At 50.4% G+C, this 25,192-nt stretch overlaps 1 protein-coding gene across 3 annotated transcripts in view; it reads left to right on the top strand.

Annotated features, from left to right (window-relative positions):
* The window catches only part of ST8SIA5 (ST8 alpha-N-acetyl-neuraminide alpha-2,8-sialyltransferase 5), a 73,604-nt gene extending 48,625 nt beyond the window's left edge, over nt 1–24,979 (top strand). For all 3 annotated transcript variants that reach the window (XM_054583603.1, XM_054583602.1, XM_054583601.1), the window contains 6 exons: nt 4,670–4,762; nt 13,622–13,708; nt 17,197–17,341; nt 20,963–21,075; nt 21,824–21,916; nt 23,073–24,979. In XM_054583603.1, the coding sequence (XP_054439578.1) occupies nt 4,670–4,762; nt 13,622–13,708; nt 17,197–17,341; nt 20,963–21,075; nt 21,824–21,916; nt 23,073–23,541 (1,000 nt within the window). In that variant the 3' untranslated portion in view covers nt 23,542–24,979. The remainder of the gene's footprint in view (nt 1–4,669; nt 4,763–13,621; nt 13,709–17,196; nt 17,342–20,962; nt 21,076–21,823; nt 21,917–23,072) is intronic.
* The last annotated feature ends 213 nt before the right edge of the window (nt 24,980–25,192 follow it).

Raw genomic sequence — 25,192 nt, 5'->3', positions numbered from 1 at the left:
CTCACTTCGTAGAGGCCATCGCCTGCGGCTCGGGCAGCCGGGGCTGTTGAGACTTGCCCACCTCAGTCCCGGGGGCACAGAGATGGGGGCAGGACGGCTGCAGCCTGGCACCAGCACCAGACTTGGCTGCCGGAAACCGAGTGGCATCTGAGATGAGCGCGGCTCCTGATCTCACTGGCTGGGACTATTTATACCAGTGAGGTGCCCGAATGTGATGCCAGGGTCCCCTCCCCTTCGAGCTGCATAGAGGTTGTCTTTCCAGAATTGAAAGAAGAGACAGTGACTAACTCACCTTGAGAGGCTAATGGAGTTAAGAAGGTTGGAGAAACGGCTTCTCGCAACCTCTTAACAGGTTAAGAGGAAGCTAGAGCTATTTCGAGGGACATCTGGGACTTAAAGGGGCATTTACTAGTGATTCCCAATAATAAAAGTCATAACCCCATTGCAGAAAACTGTTTTTAAACTCCCTCACAATTTTTAAAATGACTCAGAAAAAGCCACTATTGTTATTTTGTTACAGTCCCTCCCTTTTTCCATGCATTCACACATGTATATATAGTTCTTTTTGGAGATCACAGTTTTATAACTTGCATTTTCCACTCAATATTATCATATGGGCCTCTTCCTATGCCATTACACACAAAAATTTAAGCCTCATTTTTTTAAAGGATTTCATTTATTTTTATCTTTAGAGGTAGGGGAAGGGAGAAAAAGAGAGAGAAACATGAATGTGTGAGAGAGACACCGATTGGTTGTCTCTTACCTGCCCCCCGGCTGGGGACCTGGCCCACAACCCAGGCACGTGCCCTGACTGGGAAACAAACCTGCAACCTTTTGGTTCACAGGGGCACTCAATCCACTGAGCTACACCAGAGAGCTAAGCCTCATTTTTGATGTCTGCATAATGGTCTCTATCCAGACCAAACAGGGATTTCCACGGCTACCTCTGGAACACAGTCCTTGGGTGTCCTGTCAGAAGCAGAAGGAGGATCCAGACACTGGAGAAACTTCCTGAGTTATTCATCCCTGACTCAGCTCTGCCACCAGCAAACGAGTGTCTGACTCCCTGGGCACCCACTCTCAGCTCTTGCCCTTTAACAGCAGGGATAAGGGGGAAAGAGGGAGTGAAGATTTCTTGGGTACTTCCTGTGCTACTTCCTGGCACTGTGCTACTGTTTCCCTGAAACTGTCATCAATATCTTATCCTAACCCCGTTAACACATATGCTGCATTTTTAATGCTGATTTTACAGATGAGGAAACAGGCTCAGAAAAGAGCAGGGCCTACAGTGGCCAACGAGGGGCAGAGAAGGTATGTGAACGCAGTTCCGAAAGCATCTCCACCTGACAGTCACTAAACACGTGGCACAAGACCGTCTGGGATCATTGTACTGCCTAGTTCCTTATGTGAGTGATGTTGGAGATTCAAGAGGAAGGGTAACCGAGTGGAGGTGGTGGAGGTAAGGCGGAGATGGCCTTGTGGAGGCAGCAGAGGGGCTAGCTGGTCGCAGAAGGTGCTGATCTGTTTTAACTTCCTTCTGTTTGTGGACTATCAATTCATAGTGTCAATCTACCTCGGTTAGTGAGTGAGAAATACTGAGGGGAGCCTCAATATCAAATTTTAGTGTTGAGTGGGCCTGTAAATATCCCCTAGTTCAAACAGGTGGTTCTAAGGAGGAGAAAGCGGAGGCCCAGAGAGGGGATATGATTTGCCCAGAGTCACAGAGGTGATTTAGAGGCATATCTGAGATGTGTCCACAGGCTCCCAACTCCCCGAGCTTTCTGGGATAGGTCTCCTCCTCATGATCTCTTGCATCATTTGAATCAGGAGGTTTTCTCATAGCAGCCTGAGATCACGGCTTCAGGTGACCCGGTGGATTCCAAAGGGCTTGGTGCCACTGGGTCTGGTTGCAATGATGATCTCTGTGATAGGACACTAGACCTCACTTGCTGTTGTGTGACTGGAAAACGACGTGAGTTAGAGCCAAGGTCAGGGACTTTTTTTGTGGCCCCAGGCTGACCTCTTGTTCTTAGTTGCAGACAGCAGAATCCATTTGAACTAATTCAACCAGACAGGGAAGGGTACAAGCTGAAGAAAGACACCAGGCAGACCTTCCAGAAATGCCTTCCCAACTTACATTGTGAAATGAGGCCACCAGGAAAGCCGCTGCCTCTGATATAATCATGAAGGTGCTGCCACCACTACAGTTTCCAAGAGCCATGCAGCCTCTGCCCCATTGGGCACCAGCAAAACTATTCTATGAGCCTTGTCATTCTCCAATAACTGTCTCGTGCAAGTGCTTCCGATTGGTTGAACCTGAACTTCATCTAGACCCTTGCCGCAAGGGAGTCTAGGAAATGCAGTTCTTGGCTTTCCTGCCTCTAGTTCAGAAGGTACAGATATGACACAGTTCCCATGCTCACTGTTTGGAGAGGGACATGGATATACAAACAGACTATTTTAATACAAAGTTATTCGTGCTAATTAAAAGACAATGAACACTGGGACCTTGGAGATAGGGTCAAGATGACTTCCCATAAGTGGGAGCATTTGAACTGGGTACTAAAAGCTCAGTATGAGTTTGCTGCGGGAGGACGACAGAGAAAGGAGTTCAAAAACACGAGAAACATAGAAAATGCCTGATTCTTATGAACTCTTCTTCAATTCTTTTATGACAAGAGAACAAGGATCTGGCTTATTTTGTAAATAGGAGTCAATTTGTTGTATAAAATGTTTTAATATTTTTAAGTAGTGTTTTAAACTACTTTAAAATACTTTAAAATTAACTATTACATTATATTAAAATTATTTATAATATAATATTTTGAAGTATTAACTATGAAATTATAAAGTTATTTAAAGCACAAATATTTTGTTCTAATATTTTTAAATATTTCTAATTATTTAAATACATAGTAATACTTTAAAATTAACTATTAACTTTTATTAAATTTAAAAATAAATATTTATAAATAGAATTTTTTGAAAGTATTCAATATGAAATTAGAAGTTGTTTAGCATACAAACATTTCTAGAAGAAGCTGATTTATTGGGTAAAATGACTTAGTGTCCCTAAGGCAGCCCATATCTAAGCTGGCACATGTCAGTCAGATGTGTGAGGACATGCACCATAACTGCTGACACATGTTGGGGAGCTTTCTGGGAAATGCCCGAGGAACGACTTTTTAAAAAATCCTCGCTCATGGATTGCAGGGCCCAGGAGCAGCCCTGGGGCGCCTCTGCGCTTCTGATTCCCCAGCGCTACCTACTGCTAGGTCACGGACCCCACACTTCGAGTGGCTTGACTCTGCGACTTCTTGATTCTGTGCTGTTGAGGCTGTCTTGGGGTCCAGTCTCCCAGCTTACTCTGCCCTGCCTCTTCTGAACAACCTCCAGACAAAGCCCACAAGAAGGGGGTGTGCCTGGCTTCTGCCCTGGGAGGCTGCACCTTGGCTGAGCCCAGCAGGGAACTACTGTGTTCTATCTTTGAGGGAAACCTCGGCCCTCGACGACCCACCCCCACCACCCCCACCCCCGCCCGGAGATGCTCTTCCTTCCCTGGTGTGAGAAGGGGAGGCCTCAAAGGTCTCCTTGCCCATTGGCTGTGGGAGGCCCGAGGGCCCTTCCCAGGGGACACCAGCTGTCCTTGTAGATAAGTAAGACAAGAGCAGCCTTGAGTCAACGTGCAGGTTCATGGTGCAGCTCTGCCACCCGCTATGTGCATGCCTCTGAGCATGTGAGTGAACTCCCAGAGCCTGTTGTGATGCTCATGACGCTCCCTTTCCTTGTAGGCCAGTTATAAAGGTCAAATGTGGCTGCCTCCCTGTCAAGTGCTGGCCCAGCACTTGGCCTGTGGTAAGGACTCGGCAAGCATTGGCGGAAATTGGATTTGTTACTTTCCACGAAGCTGCCCCAGGACCGAGGGGCCTCAGACATGCCTCGGGCTGGCTGGTGTCGGAAGGGGCTTGGGCTCTTCTGCAGTGGGACCCCTAGACCAAGCCTGTTGTGCCCTGCACTGACAGGGGGACCTGGAGCTCCAGCTTTGGGCCTCAGTTTCCCCAGCTGTCAAATGAGGAGAAAGAAGTGTCAGTCTCACCTAGTTACAGTGTGAGCATGAGGATCCAGCGAGCTGACGGAAGTGGAAAGGCTTGCACAGTAGGAAAAGCAGGAGGTCTCAGCGATGCTCGTGGCTGTCACTGTGTAACTTTGCCAAGGGGAGGATAAAGGGGAGGAGAGGGCAGGACTGGCTGAAGGCAGCAGCCTTGCCACTTGACCGCCGTGCTGCCTCCTGCAATGACTAATCCCAGGAAGAGCCGGGGTGAGAACCTGCACAGAGCCTCCGCCTCCTTTCCTTCCCCTTTGCAGCTTGGAACCGAACGAAGCTGCTTCCGAACGTCATGATTTGCTGAAATGAGGCCATGCTCCCATAAATGCTTACACTCCCAGGGGAGTGGGGGTGCTGTGAGTAATCGCTCACCTGATGATCGAGCTGGAGGCCCCAGAGGTCCTGGAGCCTCCCACTGGCTCATCTGGTGGGTGGGGCAGGTTTGCTCTATTTATTTGACCAGGACAGACTCCCCCCACAGCAAGGGTCCTCAAAAGTAAGGCTCCTTCCTGAAAGTCAGGCAGGTTTACCTGCATAGTAACCTGTGTCCCTGTTGGTTCTCAGGTACTTTGAATTTTACGAGGGCCCTTTAGAATATAACTCCACAAGATGTCTGGAGCTGAGGAACGAAATCTTGGAGGTGAAGGTGCTGTCCATGTGAGTGTGGCCGGGGTGGGTGGTGGGTGCATGGCGCACGGGTGGGTGGGGCAGGGCCGGGTGGTGGGCAGGGTGGGGAAGTGGGCAGAAGGAAATAGGAACCGCAGTGGATCTGGGCAGAGCAAGAATTAGGTCTCCCTCCCAGGGCCCTGGCATGTGGAGAGCCCTAGAGGGCTGCACAGGGATGATTGCGTTTTATGAAAAAAATCCAAGTTTGCAAGGTCACCTCTGGTGACTTTGGCCTTTCAGTCTCCGGCTCAATTACCAGTCTCTGAGATTATCATCACGGTTCTCATGTATAGAAATCGAAGAGGGCATAGGAGCATCTTACCTGAAATTCAGTCCTTCCGCCTTCTTGCTATCGTCTTTAAAACATTTTTATATTCATTAAATTGTTTTTTTTTTAAATTTAAGATGGTACATTCAAGAGGTACAAAAAAGGTATACTGTGAAGAGTCCCCTGCCCCCAGTCCCCTAGTCCTCCTCAGAAACAGCCCCTGCCTGTATCCTTGTGCATCCTTCCAGAAAGTCTGTGCAAAACTGGCACCTATGCATAGATATTTTTCACCCTCCCTCCCTCCCTCCCTCCCTCCCTTCCTTCCTTCCTTCCCCATAAATGGCAAAAGAACTGTGCTCACCCCTCCCCATTCAACAATATATCACTGATGGCTGTTTTACAATCTGTGTGAGAAAAAGCACACTCCGTGCTGAACATTTTAGTGTGTGTGCGCCTACCCTGGCCTCCCCTCCCGCCCAGGAAGGCCGTGAATTCAGCAAACTCATTTAGAGGAATTTGTGTTGTGTTCCTCGTGACAGGATGCATATTTATTTGAAAACAGTTGTATATGGATATGGAAGAAATGTAGTTTATTCAGAGTCAGGCGGTGCTGGGCCCTCCCGTGCACTCGCGGGCCCCTGACGTGATCCCTGGAGCGCCGCCCGTGGCCCACAGGCACGAGCGGCGGCCCCTTTTGCTGTTTGACATGGTTTGCAGGCGGCATGGGTCATAGAAAGAACACAGGCGTTAGGCTCAGGCAGACCTGGGATCCAAAGCCAATGCTGGGCCTTACCAGCCCTGCATCTTTATACAAATGACTTGACCTCTCTGAGCCTTCTCTTCCCTACCAAAATGGCGACACTCAGCCTCGCTTTTAAGGGTTGCCGTGAAGACTAGCCGAAATACCGTATTGCAGGTAGTAGCCCAGCAGCCCACGTTCATAGTCACACCCACAGGGGCCGCTCAACAGTGTTCATGTGCCTCTTCCCTCTCCTCCCCTCCCCTTCTTCTCCTTTCTGGGACCATCGTGGGCAGCAGCAACAGCTTTTCTGGGCTGAGTGGCTGCAGGAAATTTCCAAGATAAGGCCGAACGTCCAGCTGGGGTTAGCTGTGTTTTTATGGTCTCGGTACTACCCAGCGGCTGTATGCCCTCTCTAGGGAGAACCGTGAGGCAGCTCACCCTCCCATCCGTCCCACCCTGCCCCACGGAGCTTGCAGCCCAGCAGGGGAAGCAGACAGTAATAACTGATTACTTAGGGAGACAAGGGGGTGGCAGGGAACTTGACCCAGGCTGGCGGGGAGGGGTTGTGAGGCAGGGCTTGTCGGAGGAAGCGACACTGGTGCTCTGGTCTGAAGAGTGACAGGAGTTAAGTAGGCCAGGAGGATTCCCGACTGAGGGAGCAGCTTGTGCAAAGGCCCCGAGCCAGGAAGGAGCCTGCTGGGTCCCGGGCTCTGCAGGGGCAGGGCAGCTTCCGTGCCAGTGTGAGAGGGGGAAACGGAAGCAATGTCGCTAGCAGGGCAGGAAGGGGCCGGACTTTGTGGGACAGATTTACATTTTCTCTGTGTCTGAGGGCACCGGGAAGGGGTTGAAGCAGGTGTTAGGGGATACGATGTGATCGGTGTTCAATATACTCCACTGAGCAGCTGGGATTTAGTGGCGAAGGCGGGTGCCTGGACCTCAGTTAGAAGCCAGATCCATAAGCTGCTGAGCAGAGAGCCTTTACCTTTTCTCGGGATTCCGAGATTGCAGGCCCTTCAAGGTCGCACAGCGGAAGGCAGGGCTCTCTCCTTGAGAGCACCCTTATGAGTCTTCAAAGGGTAAATCATTAATTTTGTCAATTATGAAACACAGAGAGTTTCTTCATAGTTCCTTCAAGGTCTGCACAGCGGGGCCGGAGAGACCCCCTAGATTGGGCCTCCTTCTGTGTCGCTTCCCATTTCCCTACCCATGTATTTTTTACATGCTGGTGTTCATCCCTGTATTGGTTTGCTAGGGCTCCATCGCGGGGGACCGCAGGCTGGGTGACTCAAAACACCAGAACTTTATTTTCTCGCAGTTCTGTAGACTGGGAGCCTGAGATCAAGGTGTCGGCAGGGCCGGTGTCTTCTGAGTCTATCCCTCTTTGGCTTTTAGATGGCTGCCTTCCCCCTCTGTCTTCATACCGTTATCCTTCTTTGTGACTGTCCTGATTTCCTCTTATGAGGCCATCAGGCACGTTGGATTAGAGCCCACCATGGTGATGTCATCTTAACTTAACTGCCTCTTTAAAGGCTCTATCTCCAAATACAGTCACATTCTGAGATGTTTGGGGTTAGGGCTTCAATGTATGAATTTTGGGGAAGACACTTCTCAGCTTGTAATAGTCCTTATTATACCTTCCACTTAGGGACCAAATTAGAAATTACCTGGGCCCTTTGTTTTCAGCCTGAATGTTGTGGGGTATAATGAGGAGCCTAATATTTCCCCATGATCTGTGCCCACACTTTGTCCCTTGTCATGACTCATGGTGGTGGCATTTTATCCTCTGCATGTTTGGCTCTAGTTCTCATTTCTGCCTTTGGGACACCTGTCCTGGTCCCTGAACTGAGCAACTATCCCAGCAGGTGCCCTCTGGGCCTTGCACCACCCTGTCTCTCCATGGCAGTTGCCCTCTCTGTGGTCCCCAGGCCCTGGGAGCGTCGGCACTGGTGGTACTGGAAGTCGGAGAGGAGGGCGAGGCCGGGCTGTCCTTGGGCATCAGCACGTGAGCCCGGTGAGACACCGGGGAGCAGCAGGCCCTGTGCCTGCTTTTCAGAGTCCTCAGCCTGAGGGCCGGTGGGCCCTCCAGGGCTGAAATCGGAGCGCCCAGAACCCTGCCTCCGACCTGAGCGGTTCTGACACCGCCTGGGCACCTGCGGGCTTTGCTGGGCTCCAGCCCAGAGCCGGGGGCCCTGCTTAGGGTGGAGACTGTGAGGCACGGGGAAAGGTTAAATCCTCGCCTGTGAACGGAGGGGTTTGGATGGATGCGCTCTAAGGCCCTTCGGGCACACGAATGGCGGCTGGCACCCTGTCTGAGGATGCGTGCGATTCATCTGGGAATGATTCCCACCCGACAGTGCTCCCATCAAAGGTTAAAGTCTGTCAGCCGGAAAATTCCCACATGGGCAAGGACCCCTTTCCTGACAATGTCAGATGCTGAGGAATTGCACTCGGATGATTTGTTATGAAAATGCATTGTCCCTATTCTTGTAAGAATTATTTATATTTGAATGTAGTCATTCTAGAGCCTCTTTATTTTTAAATCAGCTGCTGCCTGTGCTCACACCCAGATGGCCTCACCTCACCTGCTGGCCCCACTGCCGCCCCATCTTTCTGGGGTGAGGAGCCCTCACTGAGGCAGGAGGGAGGGCGGGGGCCAGGGCTGGGCAGGGTCCTCCAGGTGCCTCTGGGTCCTGGAGTCTGACCCTGCATGGGCTCGGGGTACGTTTGTTAAGTGAATGGATGAGTGGAAGAGTGGATGGCACCACTATCATCTCATTATTATTACCATCTCGAGCACATGCTAGAAAAATTAAGTAGAATATGAAACCTTATAATAATAAAAAGTGACGGTCCCCTGACCCATAGCCTCTCCCCGAGCCTTGCCCCTTCCGGCTCTTGGCTGTTTCTCTGGTGACGCCCCCTCGCCTCTCAGTGCTCCTGCATGCTCCTCTCTCCTGAGCCCCGACTGCACAGTGTTTGCTGACATCCTGCTTTGGTGGGCGAGGATTCAGCTCCCTTACCCCCCGCCCAACCCCTTCCCCACTTTTTCGGGTTGAGAACGATTACTTTTTTTAGTTCTTCTATCTATAGATCCCCTAAGTGACCTGTTTCTCATTCTACCCAATATCGGCAGTATCTCTTGATCCTGTACTTTGTTGTTTCTAAAAGTTGAACATCAGACAACAGTGATTCCATCTCCTTTCTTGTACATTTCCCCCCCTTTTTTCTGAGGCTTATAGTCATCTTCTCCCCCTTGAACTCTTGACTCTGTTTTGTCCTATTCCCCCACCCCCACCCCCGCCTCTCCTTCAACTTGCTGCAACCTGGGACAGGCTGCCCTCCTGCCAGCTCACTCACCGTTCTTCCAGGCCTTCCTTCTCTGCCTCCTTAGGTCGGATTCACCTTGGCCTAGAACTAATAGTTGCTTCTTTCTTGGTTCGCTCCTTCATTTTGCTTCTACCCCCTTTTACGCAAACTCTCCAAAATGATGGGCGGGAGGTAAACTTTTGATTCCTTCTGTGTCTAAATGACTTAATTTTCCCCTTCTACTTGATAGTTGGTTTGGTGGCATTTCATATGTTAGGTGAAAGTCATTTCTCTCCAGAAGGCTGAAGACCTTTTCTGTCATCGCCTAGTGCCCGGGGCCGCAGGACATGATACCGCGTGTTCCTTTGGAGGGGACCTGCCTTTTCAGATCATGGCAATTCTGAAGCGTCCTGATGGTTTCCCCAGGAAGCACACCCACAGAGACTTCTTAAACTGGGGCTCATGTCCAAACTCGAACTTTCTCTTAGGTCTCTTTATATTTTCTTTATTTTTCTCTGTTTCCTCTTGTTAGTATGTTTAAGAATTGGATGCTGGCTTTTCTCGAGAGCTTCTCTAGCACTCATATATTTTAATCTCATCTTTTGCTATCTCTTTGCCCTTTGCTTTTACTTTCTGAGAAAATTTCTTGACTTTATCTTCTAGCTCATTTAAACTTTTTTTTTCCCCCAAGAGCTCTTTCCTTGTTCTTAGAGCAGTCTGTTCTTATTTTAAGGACATCATACTTCTTGAATATCTCTGGGGACACTAAGTAGAATATTTTAAAATTCTATTTTGTTCCTCCAATAGTTCTCTGTGGTCATTTTTTTTTAACCAGTATTTTAATTTATTTTTTTGTATGTAGGCACAAATAATAATTAATATGAAATAGTTTAATTAGATATACAGGCTACTATTTTGAAGAAATTTATGCCACAAAAGCAGTATAAAAAAAGTAATGAAAACAAAAAATAGAAAAATAATATCCGTAATTATAACATACCAAAAAATCAAATATTTTCTTTTTTTAAGTTTATTTTTCAATTATAGTTGACATACAGTATTATGTTAGTTTCAGGTGTTGAATGTAGTGATTAGATATTTACAGACTATGAAATTATAACTCCAGTAAGTCTAGTACCCATCTGTCATAATTGTGATACCCATATGACACCTTACATAGTTATTACACTGTTACTGACTCTATTCCCTAAGTTATACTTTACATCCTTGTGACTATTTTAATAACTGGCAATTGTTACCCCTTAATCCTTTTTACTTTTTAACCCATTCTCCCAACCCCCCTCCCATCTGTGTACCACCAATTTGTTCTCTCTTTCTATGAGTTTCTGTTTTGTTTTTTCATTTATTTTGTATTTTAGACTCCACATAAAGTGAAATCCTGTGGTATTTGCCTTTCTCTGACTGACTTATTTCACTTAGCATAATAACCTCAAGGTCTATATATGTTGTTGCAAATGGTGAGATTTCACTCTTTTTTATGGCTGGGTTATATCTCATTGTATATGTGTACCACATTACTCTATGCATTTGTCTGTGGATGGACTCCTAGGTCGCTTCCATATCTCGGCTGTTGTAAATAATGCTGCAATGAACATCGGGCTGCATATGTCTTTTCAAATTAATGTTTTGGATTTCTTTGAAATAAATTATCTGGTCATTTCATCAGATGGTTTAGCTTGGTCTGTTTCCTTCAGGTTGACCAGGTGGCCCGTGGTTACTTACTCATTTACATAATGCAAAGCTGACAGGAGCTCGGAGTCTGCAAGCAGGCTTCCGTGAGGGGTAGGTGTTCCAGATTGCTGCCCGCCCTTTTGCTGTTAGAACATCCAGATCTTTTCACTGGGAATGGTTGCTTTAAAAGCAGAAACTGACAGTATGATTCAATCCTTCGTCCCTCCTCTGCTGGACATTCAGTATTTGGCTGCTGTAGGGGTGGACTTGATAGTTCCGGATACGGACTCCCAACTGATCCGCATTTTAACACTTTGTCCTCCCCCCCTTCCACCCCCTTTCACATTCTCTGTGCAAATGGGCTCTGACTCTGGGCTGTGCTGTTCCTCCTTCTGTCGCCCCTCTTCCTTCCACACACTTGTTGAAATCTCTTCTACTGAGACCCCCTCCACCCCATTGATTTTATTTGTCCGACAGGCTTATACCCTTTTTATTCTTTTAGGGTGTTAGTGGTCGGTACCTTGGGAGAAAGGAGATACGTGCCTGGGATCCACCCTTCCTCTTTCGAGATGATCTATAAAGCAATTTATAAAGTATTTTCACAAGCATTATCTCATTGGATCTTTCTGACAACCTTTGAGGTGGGCAGGGCAGAGTTTACTGTGTCCATCTTACAGATAAAGTAGCTGAGCCTCAGAGGGGTTAAATGACTTATCTGAGGTCACATTGCAAGTTGGGGATGAGGCGCAGATTCCAGGCTTGGTGTTCAGGCCCCGATCTTGGTCCAGTGTGTGACAAAGGCATTGGAGGCACAGAGAATGGGGCTCGGACATTGGTAACAATTGAACTTGGGACCCTGGCCTGCAGTGTGGCTGCAGCTGTGTCTGAGGTACTGGCAAAAAATAGAGGGCTGCTCTGGGGCCTGTGGGTTGCAGGAAGTGGGGGAGGGAAGCAGTGTGTGAGGCAGGGTGCAGCTGTATAATGGCACGTCTCCTCTGATGTCACGTGAGCTGCTGTGGGAGGTTCAGGAAAGCCAGAAGGAAGGGTCAGGATGAGGGGAGGGGCTCCTTCAACTCTTTACAGTTCCAAACACATCCCATAGTTAGAAGGTATCTGAACTGGTTCGGAGGCCCGAGGCCCCCTCTGCGTCCCAAATTCATGTACTTTGTTGCTATCCTATGTGACTCTCCCCATATCCCAGCAATCACCCCTCCCCCACCCGCCCTGTATTCCCTCTGTCGGTGAGCGCTTGCCCTATTTGGGAACAACTATTTCCCCTGCAATTAAATAAAGGGTAACAGCTCTGTAGAATGAACCTGTTTGTTTGTTTAGTCTTACAGCTAAGTGAGTATTTGCCTTTCATTAATTATAGTATTTTTTTATTGTGTTTTTTCTTATACCAGGGAAACTCCAGTCTGATGCACTGCTCAGTAGAAATAGGGTTCCATGATTTAATGCTCTTTGGTGCTTTCGGTCAGAGGGAGAACCCTACGTGATTTAGACATTCCCTTTCCAGAGAGGGCTTTAGCATATCACAAGCTGAGATGCTTAAAAACCAATGAGTTAAAGCCTTGCAGATGGTTGTTCAGACAGAAGGAATACCACTCCTGTTTCTCACCTCTTCCTTTGTGTCATCCGGAGATTGTGATCGGCCCTTGGGAGGGAGAAAGAGAAGGGAATGCCCTGTCATGAGCCCTACGTGTGATAGCACAGTGTGAGTGGCGTCCAGACATTCCCTTAGGGAAACAGTACCTTGCCCTTTATAGACAGATGTCCCTGGACATCAGGGCAGGGACATGCACCCTGGAGCCCTGGGTGGGTAGCTCGGTTGGTTGGAGCGTCATCCTTATATGCCAAGGTTACAGGTTCAATACCTGGTCAGAATCAACCAATGAATGCATAAAATAGTGGAATAACAAAACAATTGTTTCTCTCTCTTTTCTCCTTTCCCTCTCTCTCTCTGGAATCAATTTAAAAAATTAAGCATAAAATAAAATGTACCCTGGTTTGTTTTAATCAGATATGGTAAGATACACACACAGAAATGACATTGGGTCCTGGCCAGTGTGGCTTAGTTGGTTGGAGCGTCCCCCTGTAAACTGAAAGGTTGCCAGTTTGATTCCCAGTCAGGGCACATGCCTGGGTTGCCTGTTTGGTCCCCATTTGGGACGTGTATCAGAGGCAACCAATCGATATTTCTCTCTCACATTGATATTTCTCTCCCTTCCTCCCCCTCTTTCTAAATAAATAAATATATAAAACCTTTAAAAGAAAAAGGAACTGATATCATGAAGGAAGAAGTCTTATATTCCCAGGTCCCTAGAAAGGAGGCGCCGCTGGCAGGGCCGCACGGAGAAGCCCCAGCGTGGGGTGGAGGCAGAAGCGGGGAGGGAAAACCAGGGTAACAACCTTCACTGTGGTTCTCACAGAAAGGAATGGGCAAGGTGGGGTAGGCAGGTTTAGGACTGGCTAGTTTGAATAATTTTGGTGGGCGCTGTGGTGTAGGGACTGCCCCCAGGGGGCTGATATCTGGCCTTGGGATGATTAGGACAGGAAACTGGTGGCTGGGTTGATAAAGGAGGCGGTTGCAGGCCTGAGCTCTGGCTTGGCTGGCGTGCCGACTAAAAGTGCACCTGCAGGAGCGTTGTTTGCCATCTCCAGGAATTAGCAAGGCCTGCGGTGCCAGGGCATTAACAATACAGAAGATAAGAAAATACAGTTAATATACTGGGCGAGCCCAGGATTTGGCAGGTGGGGCGGCAGGAAGGAGCACGTTTGGGAATGACGATGCTTTGTCCAGCCTGGCCCTTTTCATGGACTCTTCTGTCCTCCATTCTCCAAGGGTGAAGCAGTCGGAGTTGTTCGACAGGTGGAGAAGCCTGCAGATGTGCAAATGGGCGATGAACATCTCCGAAGCCAACCAGTTCAAGTACATATGACTCGTCTGTCCTGCCCTGGGGGTTCTGTTCCTGCCACCTCTTCGGAACCTCTTTGTCCTGCAAGGCCCAGCCCCAGGGGCACCTCCCTGGAGCTGGCCCTGACAGGGCTTTGGAGTCTGGGCAACAGGGAGGTACTGACTCAGCACATAGGCAGAGGCGGGCACCTGTTGGGTGCGCCCTCCACTTTCTCGCCTCTGCAGCATCCCTGCAAGGTCCGTGGTGTCATCGCCAGTAAAGCTGGGGTTCGCTGAGACTCATGAAAGTGAAGCGATTTGCAGGAGGTCTCCAGCAGGCTGTGTGTTAAGGCGCATTGCGCGCCTTCTCTGCTCTCACCCTGTCTCCCCCCGCCCCCCTGGGGCAGCTGCTCCAGCTCAGCAGCCCCACCCTTCTTCGAGCTCGTGGGTTCTTGCAACTGATACTGGACATGTGGGTGCTGCTGCAGATTCTTTTCCCATTGCTGTCTAACCAAACTGCCAGATCATAAGCTCCCAGAGAGACAAGAGCTGTGTTTTAAAATGCTCCCATCTTTGAGAGCTAAGCAGCTAGCAAAGTTTGTACGCTTGTTTTGACTGATGGTTAACTATAGGAATCCTTGGCACCTCTAAAATCTGAGTCTACGGTATTACTTTAGTGTGGGTAGAACTTACTAAATAGACTTGATAGGACCGTGGAAATGTGGGTATAAGCAGGATTTTGGCAACTCAGGTCATAGTTTAAAGATACTGAGGAGTCGTTAGCATGGAGGAACCCTACCTGGGAGGCTGGGAAAAGCAAATAACACTAAGTTATTTGTATTTTCTTTATAAGACATTTGTTCCAGTGTGCTGTAATTCCAGGCCATCTAGAGGCTGAGTTTGAGGCGGCACGTTTTTAGAAATGTGGTCATTTAAAGTGATCACCCTTGAAGAGCAGGCACCCACAGCCCTGAACCAGGGGCCTCTGTGAGACTGTGGAACCCAGGTAAGGCCTGAGAGTAGTTTGCAGAGACCCACCTGTGGTAGGAGTAGAACGTGAACTTGAGCCAAGTAGAGGAAGAGAGGGGATCAGGTCCAAGGTCTGGGCTCCAAGTGCTGTTCCAAATCCACCCCTTAGAAGGTGTTACTGTGGGGACTGCGCAGGCAGATTCAGTGCCCCCTCCCTCCGCTGCCGCTGCCCGTGGGTGAGGCCTGAGAGCGCCAAGGGAGTGGCAAGGCGGAGTGGCAAGACGAGGCCAGTGAGATGCAGAAGCGTGCTGTCCAGCTGAGAGTGGCCAGAAGCCTCATCCGCGGGATTCACATACCTAAGGAAATAATAATAAGCAACAGGAAGATAATTGGCAGGAGAAAAACAGAAAGAAGCATAGGATCCTTTGGCACGGCTCAGCCAGCAGCCTGCAGGGGAGAGGTTCTGGGAAACTGAGACCCTTCTGGGTGGGGGCGGGGGAGTGGTTTCAGGTGTGGGAGAGGGAGGTGACAACAGGTCTGGCCCTGTTCTAAAAGGAAAACCCTTCAAGCTAGTCATTACTTCCCTATGCTCTTATTACAAGCTCATGGAACAATAACGAGATTCTTAAATCAGGTTCACAGGAGCCTGGCGCAGTGAAGTACGGGGGGCTCGGGAGGGTGTGCAAGAAGACAGGCGTGAGCATCCTAGTACAGCAACGGAGTCCTGTCAAAGTAGACCCATTGGCATTCTGGTGTCTGTATCAGTCACTTGTGAGTTTGGTTAGTATGAGTCAGTCTCTTGCAATGGGATACTCCCTAGTGGGCTGACAAGATTACGTTTCTGGACCAGCAAAGATAAACCAGGCCAGAGGCTGGTTTGTCATGAACCAGGCCAGAGGCTGGGTTGTCATGCTGACCAAAGGCCCCTACCTGGCTAGGCCTCTGGCCTTCCCTTGGGGAAGCCTCAGCCACATTCTGAAGCCCAGCCCTCTACAGGAAAGGATGCTCTCCATAACCAGTAGTCAGCTGAGCTCCCCAGTGAAGTCCACGCAAGAGATCAAGTCATAAAAATATATTTGTATAACCTTCCTGGCTCCGACAGCCTGCAGTCACAGAGTTACAGAGGGTCAGAAGAGCTGGCTCTGCATTCTCCAGATGAAGAAACTGAGGCCCAGCAAGGGGGAGAGACGTGCCCAAAGCCCCACAGCTGGTGGGGACAGAGCAGAAACTAGAACCCAGGCTTCTCGACACCTGGTCGGCAAGCCAAGTTTCCATCCAGGACTGTGGGTGTGAACTTTCCAGACAGCTCTCCGTCAATTTTAGTTAATCACCTGGGCTCCATGGAAAAGGTGTCCCTTCCAGTGCGTGGACACTGGATGTGACCGTGCCTGGATCCAGTATCAGAGGAAGAAGGCCAGGGTGTACGCAGTCCCCCACCGCTGTTTTAGGAGAAACTGTGTCCTCGTGGGCCCAAAGTCCCCACCCAGCACGAGTAGGCAGCAATCTGCATCCTTTGTCAAGCCCAGACCCTCTGCAGCCAGGTCGAGGGAGCGAGCTGTGTCCAGGGTCTGAGCCCACCCGTGAGCCTCGCCAGCAGGCCTGGGAGAACGCACTGCCAGTGGCGTGCCAGCTGCAGGGAGGAGAGAACCAGGCTCCTCTGTCCTGGCTGACTCCCAAGGTGGCCTTGTCAGCCACAGTCTCCCTTGGAGAGTGTTTTAAGCCTTCTTGCATCCTCTCAGCTTTAACCTTTCTGGGAGCTCCTAGAGGAGTGTTTTTGTGAGTGAAAACCACAGGGTTTTGTTTTTGTTTTTGTTTTTGTTTTTTTAATTAAACAATAAATTTCTGAAAACTTCTTTTCGTAGCCAGGAAGTCATCCAGTATCAACCCACCATCCCAAATTTCTGACCCTCCCCTGTTCCTAAAAAGGTTTCTTAAAATAGCCCATTTCTGTTGAGCGTGTGTGCCCTGGCCTTCTGACCGCATTGTACAGGGTGCGCACCTTGTCTAGCGTCTGGTGTGGGGCCAGGAACCTAAGGGAGAGACCTGCATCCCTGGGTTTCCATTAGGGCTCATTTCCCCTTCCCATTGGCATGTTTCCAGGAAGTAGTAGAATGCTTAGCGGATCTTGATGAAAGCTCAAATGAGGAACGATTTGTCCTGCAATTGGCAGGCACCTGGTTGTCAAACACCTGTGTGACTGGCATTATGCAGGGTCTGGAGAGGTGGGGTCCCTGCCATCAAGGGCCTTTCGTTCAAGTGCGGAGGGAGTTGGCAGACGATGAAACAGGTGGGACCTTTGGAGGTCAGTCGGGTCTGTGGGGACAGGGCAAAGGAGAGGAACCTGGCTGCAACCTGAAAGGCCCAGGCACTGGGAGGAGGATCAAAAGGGGAGGGGACAACATGAACAGAGGTGTGGGGTAGAAGGCGGTATGCAGTAGAAAATGGTGCTCCTTGCTCTCCCTGAGGGGCCTCAGTTCCACAGCCCCTCTGTTCTTCGAGAGGCTCTGCTTTGTCCCGTTGTCTTCAGTCGCTCCCGTCTGTCTCCCATCTGGCAGGTCCACTCTGTCCAGGTGCTGCAATGCCCCGGCCTTCCTCTTCACCACCCAGAAGAACACCCCCCTGGGGACAAAGCTCAAGTACGAGGTGGACACCAGCGGCATCTACCACATCAACCAGGAGATCTTTCGCATGTTTCCCAAGGTGCTGCTTTGGGCGGGATGGTCTGGGTGCGGGGGATGGAGCCAGTCCAGCCTGGCCCTCTGTGGCCATGTCCTTGTGGTTTGGCACTACTCTGCTGCGCCTGCTGCCCCCAGTTGTCCTGGCCCCAGTTGGCCCTTCTCTTGGGCTCAGTAGAATGTCTCCTGGGGTTCCTGGGGCTTCTGTCTGGCACAATGAATGCCAGCTGGCTATTATCTGGGTGACTTTTGGCAAGAAAGTAGCTGTAAAATTTTAGTTGTTGCATTGCTTGTAGAAGACATCCTGAGGATATCTGGGAGGATGATGTGCACTTGTCCTCCACCTGAGGGAGGCACAGGGCAAAAACATCCATGAAAATGTTGTATGTGCCCAAGAAATCACCAACCAATACAAAGCGAGGCACTGAAAGATTCGTCAGGTATTGGATAACCTTAGGTGGTCACCTTGTTTTTCAAAGCCTCAGTCTGCCTGTCTGCAACTCTGGGGTTTGGATTAGCAATAGGTTTCGCTGCTTATAAGGGGAAATCTAAAATATCAGAGACTTAAAGAAAATAGGCATTGTTTTTTCCTTCCACATTAAAGAAATCTGGAGGCAGTGGCCCATGCAGGGCCCGCGCGGAGGCTCCCTGGTCCCGGGGACCTCACAGTGAGCGATCCGTGTGAGCGAACTGCTCAGATTCCTGAGGCTTAGGTCCGTGCACTCACTCTGGCCTGATTGCTGCATTGGACCCTCAGAGAACGGACCTCTGAGGCTGCATTTTCAGCTGATTCTGATCGTCGCCATTGAAGGAGGAGAAGGTTCCGTGGGACATGTTCATTACCACCTCCTGGAGAGTGTGGGGCTCAAGGAAGGACATTGCGAGTCCAATTTGCAGAAACGCTGATTGGGGGTGTGCTCAGGTCTTCCTGGATGAAACCTGAGGGCCTGGGCTGCCCCATTACTCGGGGGAGCGCCAATGAAACACAGCCCTGGGTCACTCTGCATTCTGTTATTCGCAGCAGAGTGTACTGGTAAGAAGGGCATTGCGGGGGCACCAGGAGGGGCTGAAGGTGTCAAATATACCCTCCCACGTCACAGTGCTGGAGGATGATGGGGTGTGAGCCATCTTGACGAGGTGGGTCTTGCAAGGCCTGGGGCATGAAGTTGACAGCAGGTGAGCTTGCGTCTCAGGCAGGTAATGCCAGTGGGTGGTACCCATCGGGGCCCAGGAAGGCCATGGGTATGGAGCACTGAGGCCTAGGGGATTAGAGAAGGAATTGACAAATGTTCTTTGAAAGGGGTCAGAAATTAAATATTTTAGGCCCTGCAGGCCAGCTGGTCTTTATTGTTCTTGCATGAAGCAGCCATGGACGTGAGTAAACAAATGAGTGTGGCCGAGTTCCAGTAACACTCAGGCACTATGTTCATCTTAGACACGAGATTGTTTATATGATTTTTACATATCACAAAATATTGTTCTTTAGATTTTCCCCCAACCATCACAGAATATAAAATCCATTCTTAGCTTTCAGGCTATGCAGAAGTAGGTGATAGATCAGATGTTTGTGGGGCCATAGTTTGAAGGTCCCTGAGATAAACATACAACACAAGTATTTCACAAACTTCTCTGAAAGTATGTATCTCTTTGAGTTTGTAAAAAGCAGAGCTTCTCAGTCTCCTATCCCCACCCTGAAGATTCTGATTCTGTGGTCCTGTGGCCCAGACCCTCATATTTTCAGAAAGTCTTCCCATGTAGGTTTTGATTTACAGTTTTGGAAACACTGACATAGAACATAAAAAGCCTTTGAGGGTCTCTCCAAAGATGATTTTGTTTCTTCCATTTCTCTGATAAAAATCAAGCAGTGCAGTTTCCCACACTGGTCATGAGACACCCTTGTTTCCCCACCTTGGCCCCCTGGGCCCATCCCTCTGAGGAAGATGGGCCACGAGGAGGGACAGTCCCCCACAGATGATGCCACTTCTCCTTTAGGCTCAGCCTCATTCCCAACGATCCTGTTGTAGTGTGATTTTCCATGACGCCCGCCTAGAAGTCAGTCCCAACGGAAGCCCAACGTGCTGACGGGGCCGCGCTCCTGCAGGCCGGCCAGCTGGCGTGTGCCGGGAGGACAGCTGCCCCGCAGCCTCCTGGTGTCAGAGACGGAAGGGGCCTTCAGGGCCATCCAATAATAACAACCTGGTCCCCTTGCCGAGATGCCTGTGGGCTGAGCCCTGCACTATGTAGGCTTTACATTACATTGACACCTGTGGTTCTCCACAGGGGGACGGTTTGGGGACATTTGGCAATGCCTGGAGATGTTTTTGGTTGTCATGACTGTGGGGAACTCTTGGCATCTAGTACACAAGGCAGCCCCAGCAACAAGGAATGTCAGTAGGGCCAAGCTGAGAAACTCTGCTATACATTATCTCAATGAATCGCAGGAAACACACATGACCATTCTAATTGCACAAATCACACATTTTAATTTGGAAAAAGTTTCATAAGATTTACAAAACCACGTTGCTGAGAGCTCAAAAAACTTACCTATGTTGTTCTCACTTCAGTATGGGGCAAAACCAAGATTGAACTTGGGGCTGATGACCGGGATACCCAGTCCTGGTTTGCCCAGACTTTCCTGGTTTGGCCAAATGGAAGTCCTGCATCCAAGCAAAGTCTGCCAGTCCTGGGCAACTGGGATGTTTGGTCATCCTACCCTTGACTCCAGGTCTGTGCTCCTGAACTGTCCAGTGACACTGCATCAGGTGGTCCATGAGGGAATTGTAGCCTTGAGTTGGGCCATGACAGAGCAGGTCTCCTAAGTCTCAGGCCAATATTTGCTTTTTCCTGCCAATTTGCCTGTGGTCCCCTGGAAAGCAGCTCCAGGGAGCCTTTGTGGCTGGCCAGTGCCCAGACCAAGGTGACCCCTCCAGGTGACGCGTGACAAGGTCAAAGCGCTGTGAGGTGCTCACCCACAGTGTGCCTGTGAGTGTCGTCATTACTCAGGGAAAGTCCTAGGCTCCCCTGTGCTCAGAGCTCTTTCTTTGCAGAGACCAGGGGTATCCCGGCCTCTTACTGTTCCCCTGACGTGGCCTTGCTTGCTCACCCCCAGTTTTTTGTCCCCGCTGCTGCCAAGTCCTGGCACCTGCCCCAGTCCATATGGCCTTTCTGCCCCAGGTCTGTGTCCTCCTTGTCTAGTGGAGGGAGGGTCTGCACCTTGCCCTGAGCTGAAAGAGGTGAGGTTTAGGGCTCTGGTCCCAGGGTGGTCCCGCCCTTATTTCTGCGGCCGTCATCTCCAGAATATCCGCATTCATCATTCAGGTAGGTACACTGGCGGCCATACAGAAAGCTGAGCTTCCAGACGTGGGGAAAACCAAAGGCAAGCAGGGCTTGCCATAAGCTGTCCGCTCTTCACTCTGGAAACCTAGAGCATCCCAGGGCTTATTGAAAAGGGCTGTGGAGACATGGCTTCTGGTCCCAGCTTAATTGTCTGTAGAAGTGAGAACAAGTCTTTTGGTCCCTTTCCTCAACTGCAAAGTGGAATAACCACGTGCCCTACAAGGCTGATGTGTGGGGCCACGAGGAGTGGAGGCGGATGTGGGTACGGAGTTGAGAGCAGCCGCTGAAGGCTGTGCCCCTGTCTCCCCAGGACATGCCCTACAACCGGTCCCAGTTTAAGAAGTGTGCCGTGGTGGGCAACGGAGGCATCCTAAAGAACAGCCGCTGCGGCAGGGAGATCGACAGCGCCGACTTTGTCTTCCGGTAAAAGAATCGCTCTGGTCTGCGCCTGCTGCTTCTGCCCCCACAGCCCTCTGCCTCTGTGCCCTTCCCCTTGTGTGCGCCACCCCCTCAGTGATGCTCTTTACATGATTAATCCCCCACTCCTCATCCTTGCAGAGCCTCATGCTCTGGGTTGTCCTTTCTCCTCTCCAGCGCTGTCCCTTTGGGCACATGGTTGAACCCCTCAGGTCCTCAGCCTCCACCCCTGCAGAACGGGAGCAAGTAGCCATATCAGAGGGGAAGACACTGAGGTCTCACTGGGGCCCTGTGCAGATGGCTCTACTCTTCCAGAGATGGCGCTTGGAACCAGGGTAGCCTTGTAGCTGATACCAATTTGTACTTTGCCCTGGCTTTGCCTAAGCTAGGGATGGGTCCTTGTATTTCTTTTTCCTTATGTAGAGCCCCCTTTACCTCTGGGGATCCTCCCTTATGTCTTTAGTCTGGATAAAGAAGATGGATTGAAAGTAAGAGCTTAAAGCAAAGAGACTTGGGGTAAGGCAACAGTGGGCTCTCACGGGGTGTAGATTCATAGTTAGTGGACTGTCCAGGGTTGGTGGGGAAGGGGTTGAATTGGCCCGTCCATGCCCAGGCCGCACAGATCCCACCCAGCTGGCTGCCTCTGAGTCCTCCTCCCATGCGCTTGCCCTCCCTTCCCCTTGCCCTTGCCCACTCCCAGCTCCGCCTGGAATGACTGACCACATGCCGTCGGGCTGCCCCGTCTCTCCTGCAGGTGCAACCTACCCCCCATCTCAGAGAAGTACACCATGGACGTGGGGGTGAAGACGGATGTGGTCACTGTGAACCCCAGCATCATTACAGAGAGGTCAGTGGCCCTCTTTCTAGACCTGTGCTGCCCTCTATGGTAGCCACTAGTCACATGTAGCAACTGGGCACTGAAACATGGCTGGACTAGACTGAGTAGTGCCGTCTGTGATTATAAAACAACACCTGATTTCCAAGATGTAATATGAAAAAGAGGGTGGATCATGTCTCGTGAAATTTTTACATTGAGCATATGTTGAAATGATAGCATTTTGAGTATATCAGGTTAAATAAAATATATTATAAAAATTAATCACACCCACTTTTCTACTTAGATGCTCTTACGAGAATATTCAACATTGTGTATGTGGCCTGCATTATATTTCTTTTGGACAGCGCTGGTCTAGACTGCCTTCACCTAGTGATGAGTCAGAGAGCTTCCAGGCTGTGACAGGGAGGGTGGCTCCCTATGCCGTGTGTCCAGGCAACACTGGGGAGAAGCCTCATGCAAAGATCTCAGGTCCCTACCTGGTGCCCTCCTGGGATCTATCTGTCTAGGAGGCCTCAGGGGAGTGGGTTAATGTGTTAAAACTCCAACCTGGGCATAGTCACACCACCCAGGTCAGATGAAGGGTAAGAGGAGGGGGAGTTGTTAAATTGGGTCAATGGCCCAGGGACATGACAGCCAGCAGAGGGAAGGAGCGTTAGACAGGTGTGAGATGAGCCAACCCCGAGGCTGTCTGATGCAAAGGGGAGGTGAGTGAGGGGCTGCAGGGGGCTGGGGCTGGGGCGGAGGCTGACGGGACAGGCAGCCAGTCTGATGTCCATTGGAAACCTTAGGGAAGGCGGTACAGGCGAACTCCCTGAGGGCTGGAGGGCGAGCCTTGGCTCCCTCACCATTTCTGGCTGAGCTCACCCAGGCCAGCCTCATCCATATGAGTTAAGCATAGTCCTTCCCTTGCAGCCACACACTAGATATTTGTCCCTTTGGGTCCAGACTGTCTTCTCCTGCACTGCTTACAAAAATATAATGGTCTCTAGGGAAGGCTGGACATTGATCTGCTGAGGTGACTGAGATGAAAGGAGACAGGGATGGCCCGCAAGACCCCTGCGTCCTTGGAAAAGACCCCAGAGTGCAGGGGTGGGGAAGCAAGGGTGCTGGGCCCCTGGGGCCAGGAGTGAGTGGCCGATGCTCTCCCCCTGCGTCCCCTGCCCAGGTTCCACAAGCTGGAGAAGTGGCGGCGGCCCTTCTACCGTGTGCTGCAGGTGTACGAGAACGCGTCCGTGCTGCTGCCTGCTTTCTACAACACGCGCAACACCGACGTGTCCATCCGCGTCAAGTACGTGCTGGACGACTTCCAGTCGCCGCAGGCCGTCTACTACTTCCACCCACAGTACCTGGTCAACGTGTCGCGCTACTGGCTCAGCCTGGGCGTGCGGGCCAAGCGCATCAGCACAGGCCTCATCCTGGTCACGGCGGCATTGGAGCTGTGTGAGGAGGTGCACCTCTTCGGCTTCTGGGCCTTCCCCATGAACCCTTCGGGCCTCTACATCACTCACCACTATTATGACAACGTCAAGCCCCGTCCGGGCTTTCACGCCATGCCCTCTGAGATCTTCAACTTCCTGCACCTGCACAGCCGTGGCATCCTCCGTGTGCACACAGGCACCTGCAGCTGCTGTTGAGGGCATGCTGGCTGCCCAGCCTGGCCTGGCCCTGCCCGGTCCCCAGAACCTGGCTCCTTCTTTCCCTCCTGTGCCAGGCAGAGCAATGTGAAGACCTGGCTGAAAAGCTGTCACCCCCTTGGTAGTTCAGCTTCATGCTTGGGACCTGCCAGCCTGGAGTCAGGGATGGGCTTCCAGACAGAATCAGCTCTGTGTTAGGCGCCCTGGGCCTCAGTCTGGGCCCTGTGTCTCTGCCCTGCATATGGTAGCATGCTGCTAGGTCACTCCTCAAGATCTGGGCCCTGGGGACTGCAAGTGAATAAAGCACATTTCCACTCAATTTTAGCATTGAAGAAAGACAGCACAAACTATAGTGGCCTTGTCACAGCTAAAGGAAGACCCTACAGAGAGTGGAAAACAGGGATACTGAGGATGGGACATGTGGACAAGGGCAAGATTTAATTCAGACATTGGGGTTCCTGAGTTTTATTCCAAGGCCTCAGCCCTGATTTGCTGTCTAGGATCTCAGAGCTCAGAGGCCAACCCAGCCACCAGAACTTCCTGGGAAGACAGAGTGGCTCAGAGAAGTCCAGAGACTTACCAGCCAAGGTTACACCATCTGAGTCCTTTAAGTGACACCATGAGAGCTAATGCAAGGCACTGTCAGTTGAGGAGAGCCACACCATTCCAAACACATCCTCAGACACACACAAACACACAGTCTTGGTGCCTCCAGGTTCAATCCTGAGTTTGATCTTTTGATGAGAAGGAAATAAACCAGACCAGCCATTTGCACTAAGGTTCTCAAGCCAATGTTATCGACTCATAAGTGCTCAGTGATTTGCTTCCTCTTCTGCCTCCTTATTTTCAGCTCTGTTTTAACCAGGAGTTATTTATAAGACCTGTTCCTATTTATGTTCCTGAATCCTGCAGAATCCTGCTATATCCTGTTCCTGAAAAGGAGCTGTAAGGCTCCGGGCTGAACCAAGTAACTGGTGAGCTTAGTCGCCGGAAGCGCGTCATGGCCTCTGACACCAGCATCACCAATGGACCTACTACGCAGGCGGGACTTCCCACTTGGCACAGCCTGGCAGCCTTCACACACACATGGGCCCACAGGGCCTGCACTTTGGGAAGTTAGCTGTGTCAAGGCTGAAAGGGGTTAACATGCCATTTCACATCTAAAATTCATTTCTCTTGCTTCCCCTATGGTGTTTCCACCATTGATGCGGCTGTGCCTCATAGACATCATTGGTTCATTGCCTTAGAACTTAGCTTTGTGGGATCATAGAATGTTAGTCCTGGGGGGACTCCAGCTCCCTTCCTTCTTCCCTTCCTCTGTTCCTTCCTTCCTCCTTTCCTCCCTCCTTTCTTCCCACCCTCCTGTAATCATTTCTATAGCTTGTTCTGCTTTGATCTGGGGTCAGGCTTGTCCAGGATGACAAAGATGAATACATCTCGTTTCATTGCCCTTCACAGATTTTTTTTTTTTAACAAATCGAAGACAAGACCCTCCACCAGTGCAAATATTCCGACTCACTTAATTGCAGTGGTCTGGAACCAAACCCACTGTATGTTCGAGGCATGCTGTTATAGGCGGCATCTCAGTCTTCTGGGGCTGGAGGGCCGACCAGGAGCAAATTCCAGCCTCACGTGCTGGGTGCTCGGAGGA

This window comes from Pteronotus mesoamericanus, unplaced genomic scaffold, assembly GCF_021234165.1.
Source record: "Pteronotus mesoamericanus isolate MK-2021 breed Mesoamerican mustached bat unplaced genomic scaffold, CSHL_Meso_final contig_74, whole genome shotgun sequence".
NCBI classification, from domain to species: Eukaryota; Metazoa; Chordata; class Mammalia; order Chiroptera; family Mormoopidae; genus Pteronotus; species Pteronotus mesoamericanus.
Note: the sequence above shows the minus strand (reverse complement) of the source record. Positions and strands in the feature narration are given on the sequence as shown.